Genomic DNA, 13,497 nt, shown 5'->3' on the forward strand with positions numbered 1-13,497 from the left:
TCATACCAACAGTCCATACAGTACAACATCCTGTTCCTTACAGGTGCTCTGGTGGGCTTGCAAGCCACAGAGTCCATATCATCCCTCTGCTGTTGCCTCTGAGGTATACCACCTCCAAACAAGGAGGTTCCTTAGCTGTTATGGGTAATAGCTGTTGAATTTGTCTAAATCCCTTTTAAAGCCTCCTGAAGCTAGCAGTCATCATTGTATCATGTGTCAGTGATTTCCACAAGTTTTACTGTGTGAATTACCCACTTGCTTTTGCTGTCATCAGGTACACTTGAGTTCTAGTATTTTGAGAGCAGGAGAAAAAGTCCTTTGTATTCACTTTCTCCATACCAGACATAATTTAATAAACCTGTAATGAGTCCCATCTTTGTCTTTTTTCTTTTCCAAAATTGAAAAGTTGCAAACTTTTCATGCAGCCCCAGTGCTTGGGTTGCTTTGATTGGAAAAGACCTATATTTGTGCACACGTGTTTCCATGCACAAACTGGTCTATCCATTTTGTCCCCCCTGTCCCAACTACAGATCCTTGAGTTGGGTTAAGGGGATGCTGTTCAAGCTTCAGGAGCTGCCTGTGAGGCAGAATGCAGTCCAGTTCAAAGCAACTGCCTGTTACATATGCACCATCTATAGAGTTCCCCATATGGTTTGCTGAATCCATGAACCCTGTGAAGCTGCCTTATACTGACTCAGACCAATCAGTCCATCAGGGCCCATATCATCTACTCCAGGGCCTCAAGTTCTTCAGATTACCTACCACCTGATCCTTTTGGCTGGAGGTGCCAGGGATAGAACCTGGGAACTTCTGCATGCCAAGCAGATGCCCTGCCACTGAGCCACAGCCCCTCCACATCTTAATCTTTATATCTGAGGTATTTGGTGCTAAAAGGAATCTGATTGTAAACAATGCAAGGAGTCTGACCTGCAGCTCACTTGCCAATGTGCAGATCCTTACATTCTTTTTAACCATGAAGACTCAGCACCCAGCTACCACCTTGTTAATAAAAGACATTTAATAGTTTAAATTAAAAATTCTTACACCAAAGACAGAAACTAATACTGTCACACGTACCCTTTTGGCATCAGACTCTCAGACAGTTTAATATATTGTTTCTTTCTCATACATATATTATAGCAATATGAAGTAAATTCCATAAAATATCAAATAACCGTTCTTTTAAAAGTTTAATATATTAGATTCTGTGTGCCCCAAAATGACATTCTTATACACAGTGCTGCTAGTGTAATATACAGGTATGTAGCTGTTTTTGTAAAATACATAATTTTTAATATATATGTATCATCTCTATAGATCCATGGAGTCAAGTTATTGCAAAGGGCTAACCAGATTTTCAGTCTATGCAGGATTTAACCATACGTTTTATAGATCTTAATGTGGTCAGTACGCGTCCTCTTTTCCAGGCAAGACAAAGGTGTGGGGGGGAGGTCAAATGGTGAGATATTGCCTTAACTCAAAGGCCATATCTACATTACTGCCTTGAAGGCTTGCAATCTTTCAGTGGAAACTTTTTGTATACTGCCTTCGAGTAAAAGTGAAGACCCGTTACATCCCCAGTGCCAAAAAGAATGGGCAGGGTTGCAATCCTGTTATACCAGAAGAGTTTCATTGAAATTAATTGGATTACTCTTAAGAAAATAGTGTCACGGTTATGACTGAAGTTTCATCCCAGGTAAATTACAGGTTATTGCTGTGCTTTCATACAGTTCTATGGTAATAAAGCAGGGGGGAAATAAGCGACATATTTTTGCTACAACAAGATCAAATAACGTTTTTCCGTAGATCTTTTTTGGAAAAGCCATCCAGATAAATCCAGTAGACTTCTGAGTAACATATTGGGCCCTTAATAGTAGGGACAATGGTGTGTAATTTTCCGTTTTGTTTCTCCTCTCCAATAGTGGACTTATGGAATAGTTAGATGCCAAGCTTAAAATACCTTGAAGAAGACAATGGTATTGTAACACTACAAGAATAACACACATTGGGATTTCGTTTTTGTCTTTTTAAGTGCTGAAAGCAAACAAACCCATTGGAAGGTTCAGGGGCTGGATGGAATTTTAACAAACACTAAGTGCAAGCCTGAAGGTTACCTGGGAGAACTGAAAAGCTAGCATCTTACCAAAGCCCTTAAAAAAGTATGTTCAGACACACCACAATGGAACAAGAGTGATCCTTGTGTAACCTGAAAGGGATGCATTATGGTGAGTCCAGCCAGAATGACAGGAGTCCATATCCAAAGTTCTGTAATGCTCTGTGAAACTAGAGCTGGACCACACTCATAAAATTCCTTTTGTCTTTAGGAATACTTGGTACCATTTATTGGAATGCTTCCTTTTGCTACTTCTCGAGTAATAGTTTACAAGTTCTACTTTCTGTGATATGGGCCCTGAACTCAGCAGGATGAATTTAGATTCTAGGATTCCAATAAATAAATCCAGGCACACAATTAAAAGCTGGTGTCTGGAAATATAATCAGCTCTTAAGTCTCACAGGCTAGGTTCATATGTTAGCAAGCAAGCCAGTGTAGCATAGTGGTTTGAATGCATAACTAGGACCTGGGAGAGAGAGAGACCCAGTTCAAACCCCCACCTACCATGAAATTCACTGGATGACCTTGGACTAGTCACATTATTTTTGGCTAGCCTACCTTACAGGGTTGTTGTGAGGAGAAATTGATGGAGAACCATGTATATGCCACCCTGACCTTGGAGGAAAGGCAGGGTAAAAATGTACTACTACTGAATAAATAAAATAATCTTGTGAAAATTGACCACCTTCACAGCAGATGAAACACCCTTTGGAAATGTATCAGTCACCTACAGCTCATTTGCATGAATGGGTTTGTGAAGCTCACGCCTCAGTTTTGGCCTGTAGAAAATCTCAAGTGTCCTTATACAGAATCATGTCAATGGAATGGTTACAAGGTTATGCTTCACGTACATGTTGGCAAAAGCTGGATTTAAAATACTGGGGGGTGTTTCTACATTGTTCAGTGTGGGGGGCTGAAGGTTGTTTTGAGTGAAACACTAGGCCACATGACCAGAAGCTGCTCAATATACCTGCAATGAAATGAACTGCCTGTATTGACCCTCAGACACTGCAATGCATACTTGTTTTGCTACTCAGAGGTTACCTCCGTGTAGGAAATTCTTGAAGACAAGTCAGTCTCCTCCATCTCATGCAAGGGAAAAAAAGTATTATAGAAAATGCATAGAGAACAAGTAGGACACTAGCAGTCTCATTTAAACAGGGAGGTACATGCAGTCCCAAATACACAACACATAAACACATACATGTGAATACTGATAAGAATGAGAAAGAGGGACCACGTAGCCAGAGCTCCTTGGTGGGAGGGCAAGGGTAAACATGATATGAACAGACTCATTTCTTTCTGCATCTTTCAGGGATGCTGAAGCATTTAGTCAACCTGTGCTTGGCACAGATGGCCTAGAGTCACACATAAATTGCAACCACTGTTCCATTTACAAATTACCACACCTGAGTTATTTCAGTCACCAGGACCCAACCTGAAGCAAAACTCTGGTCATTTTGGGAAACTGAAAAACTGCAGCAGAGGACATGATGAATGCATGCTCAAAATATACAGGGAGGATATTAAAGTGCTGTGTCAAATTCCAAGAAGGTAGTAAAGCAACATCACATAACCCTTTACAAACTCCCTGGGAGCCCAAATGTTTATTTCCCAATCATCTTTTTCTTACCACTTGATCAGCAAGACACAATACCTTATTTCACTGATACAAAGAATATAGGGAACCTGTAGGGATTTAACCAGCATAAAAATGAACACATGTATCTGATTTCTACTGAGCTGGACCACTGATTTCTCAGGGTCAGTACTGTCTACACTGACTGGCAACAACTCAGGCGGAGGTCTTTCACCTCACCTACTACCTGATCCTTTTAACTGGAAATGCCAAGTATTATACCTGGGACCTTCTGCATGCAAAACAGATGCACCGCCTCTGAGTCACAACTTCTCCCCAAATGGCAAGCAGCATGCATTTTGGCTATGTCTGTCCTATGACTCAAACTGGTTACCTGTTAGCCCCACCCCTTGCTGCTAGAGCTCTGGGGAAAACTGCAATTTCCCAAAGTTCTTTGCAGAAACACAGATTGCTTGCAGAAACCAAACTTAAAACTGACTTGGAAATGTTGCTTAGCTGCACCCTCCTCCTTTATCACAGAGTGCTCTGATGAAACCAAACTGCTTTTCAAGGACAGGTAAAAAAATCTTTTGAGAAAAGGGGGAAAACCCATTTGTGTGAAGAGAATCCTGCAGTCAAATTGTAATCTACCTGTCCCGTACAACAACTATTGACTTTGAAAGCTGACCTTTCAGTTCAAGGGGAAATGTTGAAGAGTAAAGCTAAGTAAAGCGTTGATGAGGTGCTAGTAATTAAGCAACCAGCAGTCCAATCTCATGTGTGTTTACTCTGGATTAAGACCTGCATAGTTCCATAGGACTGACTCCTAAGTAACAGCGCCATTCTAAGCAGAATTATACCTTCTAAGGTCACTGACATGGATAGCCCAATCTCGTCAGATCTCAGAAGCTAAACAGTGCCAGCCCTGGTTAGTATTTGCATGGGAGACCACCAGGGGTCATTTCCTGCAGGAGCACACAGGAGCGGAGCTCCGGCAGTAAAGAGCCCAGGGGGTGGGCACATGCAACAAGCCATGCCCCCTGCTCCCAGCAGCCCCGGGCCACAAGGAGCAATAAGCAGCCAGGTAGGTTGCAGAGCCCCCCCCCCCCCGATAGCAATCCAAAACAATCCAGTGGCACCTTTAAGGCCAAGGTTTATTCAGGTACAAGCTCTCACTCTTCTGTGAGGGCAGATTTGCCCTCCAAAACAGTCCAGTGGAGCCTGAGCGGTGAGTGTTGCCTTCTGACACACTTCCGGTGATGTCAGGGGGTGTGGCATATGCAAATAAATTATGCTAATGAGCTCCTGCACCTCTTTTTCTACAAAATGACCCCTGGAGACCACCAAAAAATACCCGGGCCACTACACAAAGGTAGGCAATGGCAAACCAACTCTGAGCATCTCTTGCCTTGAAAAACTTAACAGGATCACCATAAGCTGGATGCAACTGAATGGCAAAAAACCTCGGGGGCATTGAAATCCGTGGCTCAGAACAGTGTAACTGCTTAGGGTGGCACCATAAGTTTGCATAGGTCTGCAACTGTAGCATGTACCACTAAGAGGCACTTCACACTGCATGCAGCAATAAATTTCAGCATATCCAATATGAAGTTTGCTATACACAGTGTAGATAAGTCACTAACTTACTGCCATTAGATATTCATAATAATTTGGGGGGCTAATAGTAGTAAACATTCCTCATTTCCATAACTATTTTGCATGAAACATGCTCAGGAAGAAGTAACATCCAATGTGAGCTTCCCTGAGGGCTCTCTGCACATTCATCTGGATGCACAGAAGGAATTTGGCTCAAATCTTCTATGTATACAGACCTCTCTTCAGATGAACACATGCAGGCTTGGGAGCAGCAGCAGCAACAGACATGATCCCCATTTCCACACCTCAACTGAACAGAGAAAAATGGCTGTTAGCCTTCCTGTGATTGTATGTTGTTTGGGTCATGGGAAGATGAGGATTGCACAGGAAGTTTTACATCTGTATGAAAACGGGAATTTAATTGAACAGAATGACTAAACAGCCAAATCTCCAAACTTGTCAGTCAAAGAAATTCTGTGTCAGCGCAGTTCAGTCAAAAGAAGACGATTTTATCAGAAGACATGCCCACCTTATTGTTTCTACATTTTATGTGCTACCTTTGTCCAAATCTGGAAAAGAACTGAACGCACTTGGGACCATTGTGCACGCAGTTTTATCAGTGGAGAACAAACTGAATATTGCATCATAGCCTTTTCTCAGCTCCCGAATCCATGTTCTTGTAACCATTAGAGTTTATGCTTTGATTTAGAGGCACTTTTCTCTGTAGATCACCTAAATGAGAAAAGAGATGCCCACGGCCAAGGCAGCCGTGCTAATATACCCCTTCACCAAGTCCCATCTACTTTGCTAAACACTCAGTAATGCTTCAGACATTCAGTTGTAACAGGTACGCAATACAGATTTGTCGCATATACCTGATAATATTATAATGCACGTGGCTACACATTTTGTTTCCTTGTGTGTTCAAGTGCATGTGTGGCTTTTAAGTCCTGCTTTAAAAGTTAGTCTTAATAGATATGTGCCAGGTGGCAGCCGTCAGTATTCTATATCTGCTCAAAATGTAATGTGGGAAAGGCTCCCCTGTACAGCTTCTCTGAGATTTCATGGTTTGCTTCTAGCCCTTGGAAATTGTGTAATCAATGTATTTGAAAACTTACTTGCTAGGTAATTTTTTTTTCTTCTCTAAGGGAAGAGCTGTTGGGCTTGGGCAGAATTGGATACTATAAAAGATATAAGGCCGCCTTTAATCAGGTTCCCCTCTGTAAAACACAGTTGTACCACGTTGTGACATCATGACTGGGGGGTGTTTCCCCATCCCTGTCTATGACAGCTGCTGATTTCAATGAGAGGCACAAGCCATGTTATCGCAACACAGGGACTTGATGCAGAGATGCTATTTGGGGTAGCAGCCCTGCTTCATTAATAAAATGCAGTTCTACCTTTTTGAGGTTAGAAAAGTTTAGCATTTCCAAACCTAAAGGCCAACAGATTACCATTAGTGGCCAGAGAAGAAAATAGCTGAGAAAAGTAGAAACTGGAAAACATCAGAAACTGGTATGAAGATCACAGTAGAATACGGGGTTGTTTAGCCAAACAAACTGGCCACTGACTTTAATGTTTGAGAGCCATTTCAAATAAATATCGTATCATAGGCTAACTCAAATGATATTACAAAAAGTCAGTGTGGTAAGAAATAATGTTTAGATGCATGGAAGTACAGCTTTTCCTTCCCTTATATCCCTTCCCCTGTAGCAGTCCGAGGAATAGCCAAATGACAAATTTAAACTGGTATTGACCAGGCTACTTGTATGGAACAGAAAAGATTGCACATGAACAATAGCCTTTTTTGTTTTTAGTCATATTGGTCTTCTAAGGACCTCACAACATTTGACCCACCTATGAAAGGGGTGTAACTTGCAGATGACCTCTGCTGCTCTCTTTGTTTTATACAAAGATTGCATGAGGAAGTGATGGCTTATAAATTGGCAGTGGGATGGATGATGTCCCGAATGTGTTATCACCTAAAAAGTGAAATGTTCGGGCTGGTCATATTAAAGTGCATATGTCTTCTGTGTGCAAAAGCAAAGCAGTCAACTAAGTTTGCTTGTTAAAAAGTGCTGGGTTTGGATTATGCACCTTGGGTAATGGTACACCAAGGATGAGTTGACGTGGGAGGGTTTGTCTCCAAACGGTGGCCCAGGAAGGTCAGAAAGCAGGGATGGGATTTGAAATGAAATGTGCTTAGAATGTTTTTTACTCTGGTCGCCTAGCACGTACAATAAGGACTTGCCTCCCCTCCTGGACTCCACTTTGCTGCATACAGTTGCTTGATTTTTTAAAAATGGAACTGCTAAAGCAAAGTAAGGTACTAATGATGAATAAAACCTAGCTGAGCTTCAGATGACTCATCCAGATTCTCCCATTTAGCAGTGGTTAGCAACAGCCCAGACTCAAGTGATGAACATGCCCCGCCCAACTTGGTGCATCTCTTCCCGTTAGGAATGAACTTAGATCAGGAAATCCGGCAGCACCCGTGCACCTTCTCCTCCATTTCTTCCATGGGAGCTTTAAATTTTAAGAGAGGCGGATCGCCGCTCGACACTGTGTAATAAACTGAGGTCCCATTGGCTGTGTACGAAGGAGTCCTGGAACCGATCAAGTGCTCTTTAGCTTCTCCCCCATTTTCCGTTGTGCCCCCCGTGTTGCTGCCAAAGTGCGTACTGATGAAAGGGTGGTTGAGAAGCTTGGCTGCAGCTCTCTGCCGTTTCAGCTCAGAGAGGGTTTGGTGGCTCCTCTCTTTGTAGCCCCCCCAGATCTGATGAACATCTGGGACCCCTGGGGTATCATAGGGCAGTCCTTGGCTAGCATCGTTGTCTATAGCAGAATGCATTTTCCAAACATCTCCATTGGGGATAGAATATTGGTAAGTGGCCGAGGATAAGCTCAACCCGTTTTGGAGCAGAGTTTCTGAGTCACATTGCGTGCTTTTGGATGCCAATTCGGGAAGCAGGGTGGGTGTATCGATTGTAGAGTTCTGAAATGGCAAAGGGATATAAGATGTCAAGCCATGGCTACCCATCCATTATTTGATTGAAATTTCGTGTCCATGTTTCCTGCTTCTCATGCATCACAGTATAAGCCTCACATGCCACACACGCCCCACTCTGATAACTTAACTGTGGCCTTTGCTTTTCTGGATTGCAAAGATACTCTTAAATAGCCAACGGCTTACACAGAACAGCCTTATCAATTGAAATTTCCCTGAAACAAAGAAAACCCTGAATATAATATGACTCCCCAAAGGGTTTTTTTATAAAGTATTCTACTTGTATGCAAAAGTAAGACAACCCCCTCTTTTTTGTTGAAAACCCCCCTGGGGGGGGGGGGGAATCTAGCCTTCCTTTTAAGTAAATACAGTACTTTTTCGTTTTTAACAAAATGTATCCAAATGGCCCGGGAGGGGGAGAGCTACAACATTAGAGTGATCGAACAATAGATTGATGTCCGGCTATATCTGGTCACCCGTTGGAATTTGAGACAATGGACTTTCTACTCTAGTTTGGAGGGTACAATACAAACAGCCTCCGTAGGGATTCTACAATTCCTGAATGGAAATGGCTTATTTATAATGGGTGGTGAGGTCATTATAACTTTGTCTCTTACCGGATCTGTGTTCTCTTGATTGGAGCAAAATTCCCTGATGTCACTACTGTACCCAGAAGTTCCTTGCTCTTCGGAAGATTCTATTTGCTGCCAGACGATGGCCTCCTTCTCATACTCTTTTCTGTAAAGGTTTGTTCGGTCAGAAAGGCTTGCCCTCCGAACAACTTTCCTGAAGAGATGTCCAAAACAGAAGAGAGGAGCTGTCTTATTAAAATTGGACAGCTATTCTTGTACAGGTTCTCTCCCTTCAGAAAGGTGAACACTGCAGTATATTTTAAGGGGATTCATAATCATTGCTTTATTAATATAATCCCACCTCCCCAATTTCAGTTCTTGTTAATAAATAAGAAAAGTAGTCATCTGGATTTACAATTATCATGACAGTAATAGGAAGCTTTGTAGGACCATTCAAACAAAGCTTTTCTGAAGACTGGAAGGCTACCTGCCCAAGACTACCTGCCCAAGACTAGGCTTATCTGCTGCTCTTGTTATACCCCTCAAAATCTTTCTTTTATTTAATAAAGATGTTTCTAGACATCAAGATGAAACCTTGATGGCAGAGAAACTGAATGACAGAGAAACTGAAACACTCAAAAATTCCATATGTCCAAATGTATTATGGTTTCATTCCAGTGAATACATGTATGAGGGAACACAGAATTTTGGAAAGTAAATCCAACACCGGAAGAGTAGGATGAAGGGGTTCTACTGTGTTCCCTTTTTCCTTTGCTTAAGATTTTGGGTGCAATCCTAAGCAGGTCTACTTAATTCAACTCAGAAGTAAGCCTGGGGCTGTGATGGGCAGGAGGCTGCACTGTCCCTGAGGGGAAACAGCCACTCAGATGAGCCTATAGAAGTGCTGCTCCAGCATCCAATCACCTTTCAGATGGGGGAGAAAAACGTTGGAGGGAAACAGAGCAGTTGAGAGTCCAGATCTGCATCAGGGGAGTGCAGTGATATAGTTCTGAGTCTAATGGAGCAGACAGTTGGAAGGTAGCTCTGCCTGGTAGCATGGCAGAGTGGTTTAACTCTACCTCTGAGAGAGAAAAGATTGTTAGGCCTGTCTCTGGTAATGAGCAGACCTTGTACCATTTTGTCTGACTCTTAGGAAAGGTCAGTCCTGTTTGTGTGAGAGGATCCAACCTAGTGGCTAGTCAGAAAAATTCAAATCTTATATTCTAATGGTGAAGTTGGACAATCTTTAGATCCTTAAATCCAGTGACTGGAGCTGTGAACAGGCAAGACAGATCTTTCTACAAATCTGAAAAGGGTTTGCAGGAAAATGTGATATCTAAAAAAAAAAGTTGGGGAATTTTAAAAAGCCGAAAATGATATAAAAGGAGTGCCTGTAGCTTTAAGCAATGGATTTCCTCAGTGGCTATTGCTAGGTAACCATGGGATTCCAAACTAGGTTTCTCTGAGTTAAAGGTAGGGTGAGGAGGCAGGACTCTTTCTAGGCCTATTTTGCCCTTTGAGAGAGGACTTATTAAGGCCAGGCCTGACTAGCCAGTTCCAGACTAGCCAGTTCCAGACTAGCAAGTTCCTGGAGATTTGGGGCTGGAGTCTGTGGAGGGTAGGTTTTGGGGATTGAGAAGCCTCAGCCGGATATAATGCCATACAGTCTACCTTTCAAACCAGCCATTTTCTCTAGGGGGACAGATCTCTGTTGTCTGAAGTTCAGTTGTAATTCTGGGAGCTCTCCAGGTCCTGTCTGGAGAGTGGCAACCTTAGGTCTGTCAGCAACCACCCAGCTTGCATGACTCAGCTGGGCCTGGCTGATTCCTACTGTTCAACAGCAGCCACCCTATGAAAGTCAGTGTGGTGCAGCGGTTAGAGCTTCAGAGTAGGTTCTGGGAGGTGGAAGGGGGGGATACAGGGGAAGTTGAGGCATTCCCTCCACAAGTTCTTGAAGGTTCCCTAACATGCAAATAGGCCTGGCCCAGTGGCTGGCACCACACAACTGGGCCATAGTTTTCCTAGGTAGAGGCTGTCAGGGGGAAGGGACAGCTTAAGACTAGATGGGTAGATAAAGGTAGTTTTGATGTTGGGTGGGAAGGAGATAGGTTTGCCAACTCCAGGTTAGGAAATTCCTAGAGATTGAGGGGTTGGAGCCTGATTGTTGCAGAGTCTGAGGAGGGTGGGGTTTGAGGAGGGAGGGACCTCAGAGGTGTATAATGCCATAGACTCCATCCTCCAAAGCAGCCATTTCCTCCAGGGTTGCCAACCTCAAGGTGAGGGCTGGAGATCACTCAGAATTACAACTGCTCTCCAGATGTCAAAACTCGGGCCTTGTTTGCCATGGTTTTATATGCCTCTTGTCCTGTTTTCTTCCGGTTTGAGAGCATGTGAGTGTGTGAGAGAGAGAGAGAGAGTGAAGCGGCTTTGCTGGAAGTCCCACTAGCTCGTAACTGCATTTATGCGGGGCCTCCCATCTCTGGGAAGAATGCGTGCTTGACCTTGGACACTGCTAGATACTAAGCTTGCAGGTGCTGGGGGAGGGTTAACGGTGCACAGTAGACTTTGGCAGGCTGGATGCATTGGTGTGATTGGACTGGTCACTGGGGGAAGGGGGGCTGTTTGAACTATGTATAATACCAGAACTGGTGCCAAGAGGGTCAGTTCTGACACACATCGACTTAGCTTGAAACATGTTTATCTCTCAGTAAACAAATCACTGCCAAGAGAGTGTTGTTAGGAGTAAGTTTGTTCAAGAGTCTGACGAGATCAGTTCCCTTGGAGAAAATAGCTGCATTGGAGGGTAGATTGTATGGCATTATATCCTGCTAAGGTCACTTCCCCAACCTCACCCAAACCGTCTCTCACACTAAAGCCATAATCAGCTTAAATTTCTGTGTCTCGGCCAAGTTTCTCCTCTATCTGGAGTCCTGTGTTGCCGAACTGTTCCTTGAAACTGGTCTGTAAATAAATAAATCTTTGTTGCTTATATAAAAATCCTGCTGCAGTGATCTCCATATTCTCACAGCAGAGAACCCAAAGCCTAGACACCTGCTGCCTTAAGAACACCTGGTAACTGAGAGGAAGGTTTACAGTTTAAAGCAAACCTGATCCCCCTAAATCATGAGAGGTTTTGTGGGTCCCCCTCAGTTGAAAAGGCCTGTCACCGGGCTTACTCCCAGGAGAGTGTAGCCTCTATTTCCCTCTCTCCTAGTGCCACAATTTTCCAGTTTTTAAAATACACCTGTTAATCATTATTAACAGGTGTATTTTAAAAACTGGAAAATTGTGGCACTAGGAGAGAGGGAAATAGAGGCTACACTCTCCTGGGCACCAATACAGAGAAGAGGTAAAATGGGGACAAAAAACTTAAATGTGTAAAATTCAGTAGAAAAAATTGTTAACGGGGAACTAAAATTGAACTTTAGATTGAAGGAATCTGTTCATAGGAGGTACAAAACCCAGAAGAATGTGAATATAAGCCCACCTTTCTCTTCAGATCAGTTTGAAATGCATATGAAACTCCATTTCTCTTTTTCGGCAATGTATACCAACAGTGGGGGGAGAGGCTCAGCAGCACTTTAAATGGCATAGATGAAATCAGTTTGTATGGTTTATGTTCCCACAAAATGTTTCCTGAAACTTGATTATCACACACAATATATGTGCATATTCATACAAATGTTTGCATAACGTATTATAAGTAGACAAACATGCAAAATGGCTGTAATGTTTCTACACATTATACATTTCTAAAATAACACTGCCCTAAGACTGCGGTGGCTCAAGTGGTTAAGACGCTGAACTGCAGGCTGTGGAAGGTCAATAGTTCAGCAGTTCAAGACCCAGGTGCTGCATGACGGAGTGAGCTCCCGTCTCTAGTTCCAGCTCCTGCCAACCTAGCAGTTCGAAAGCAAGAAATTGCAAGTAGATAAATAGGTACCACTTTAGTGGGAAGGTAACAGCGTTCCGTGCACCTTGGTGTTTAGTCATGCCGGCCACATGACCACGGAAACGTCTTCGGACAGCGCTGGCTCTTCGGCTTTGAAACGGAGATGAGCACCGCAACCCTAGAGTCGGATTCGACTGGCTTTCGAGCAAGGGAACCTTTACCTTTACCTTTTAAGACTCATACTAAAGTATCAATTTTGATAACCATATGTGGCCACTAGATGGCTCTCATTCAGTTCTGATAAACTGATGCTGCTCTGAACAGCCTGTAAAGATCCAGAACAGGATGAGATGCATACGGTAACTCTTTAATCCTCAGAACCCCCCCCCCCCCCAATACACACACCATGCCAAAGTCTGATTATAATACACATTTCCTCTGCTCAGCTGCTACTGCTTCCTCCTCCAGAAGGGGATCCACATTCGCATTACCAGAGTTCCCAAAAGGCTGTGCAACAATGGACAGTCACATATTTGTGATCCAATTGAGAACTCTTGAGAAACACAAATCTTTTTTCAAACAATAAAAATGCATAAATGCTATGATGGGGATGGGAATTCACCAGGGATGATTTATACTCCTCCCTTGTTACCCTTCATTCCTCTCTTTTCTGTCTTTATTCTCTTTCAACAATACACTGCTGAAATTTACATTGAAAACTTTTTGGAGCAGGCCCTA

The 13,497-nt window shown here is 43.1% G+C and overlaps 1 protein-coding gene across 2 annotated transcripts in view; it reads right to left on the bottom strand.

Moving 5' to 3' along the window:
* Positions 1-7,761: 7,761 nt before the first annotated feature.
* The window catches only part of PPP1R16B (protein phosphatase 1 regulatory subunit 16B), a 113,705-nt gene continuing 107,969 nt past the window's right edge, over positions 7,762-13,497 (bottom strand). For both annotated transcript variants that reach the window (XM_015407532.1, XM_015407531.1), the window contains 2 exons: positions 8,913-9,081; positions 7,762-8,283 (listed from right to left, as the gene is read on the bottom strand). In XM_015407532.1, the coding sequence (XP_015263018.1) occupies positions 7,762-8,283; positions 8,913-9,081 (691 nt within the window). The remainder of the gene's footprint in view (positions 8,284-8,912; positions 9,082-13,497) is intronic.

Source organism: Gekko japonicus, unplaced genomic scaffold (assembly GCF_001447785.1).
Source record: "Gekko japonicus isolate JY-2015 unplaced genomic scaffold, Gekko_japonicus_V1.1 scaffold950, whole genome shotgun sequence".
NCBI classification, from domain to species: domain Eukaryota; kingdom Metazoa; phylum Chordata; class Lepidosauria; order Squamata; family Gekkonidae; genus Gekko; species Gekko japonicus.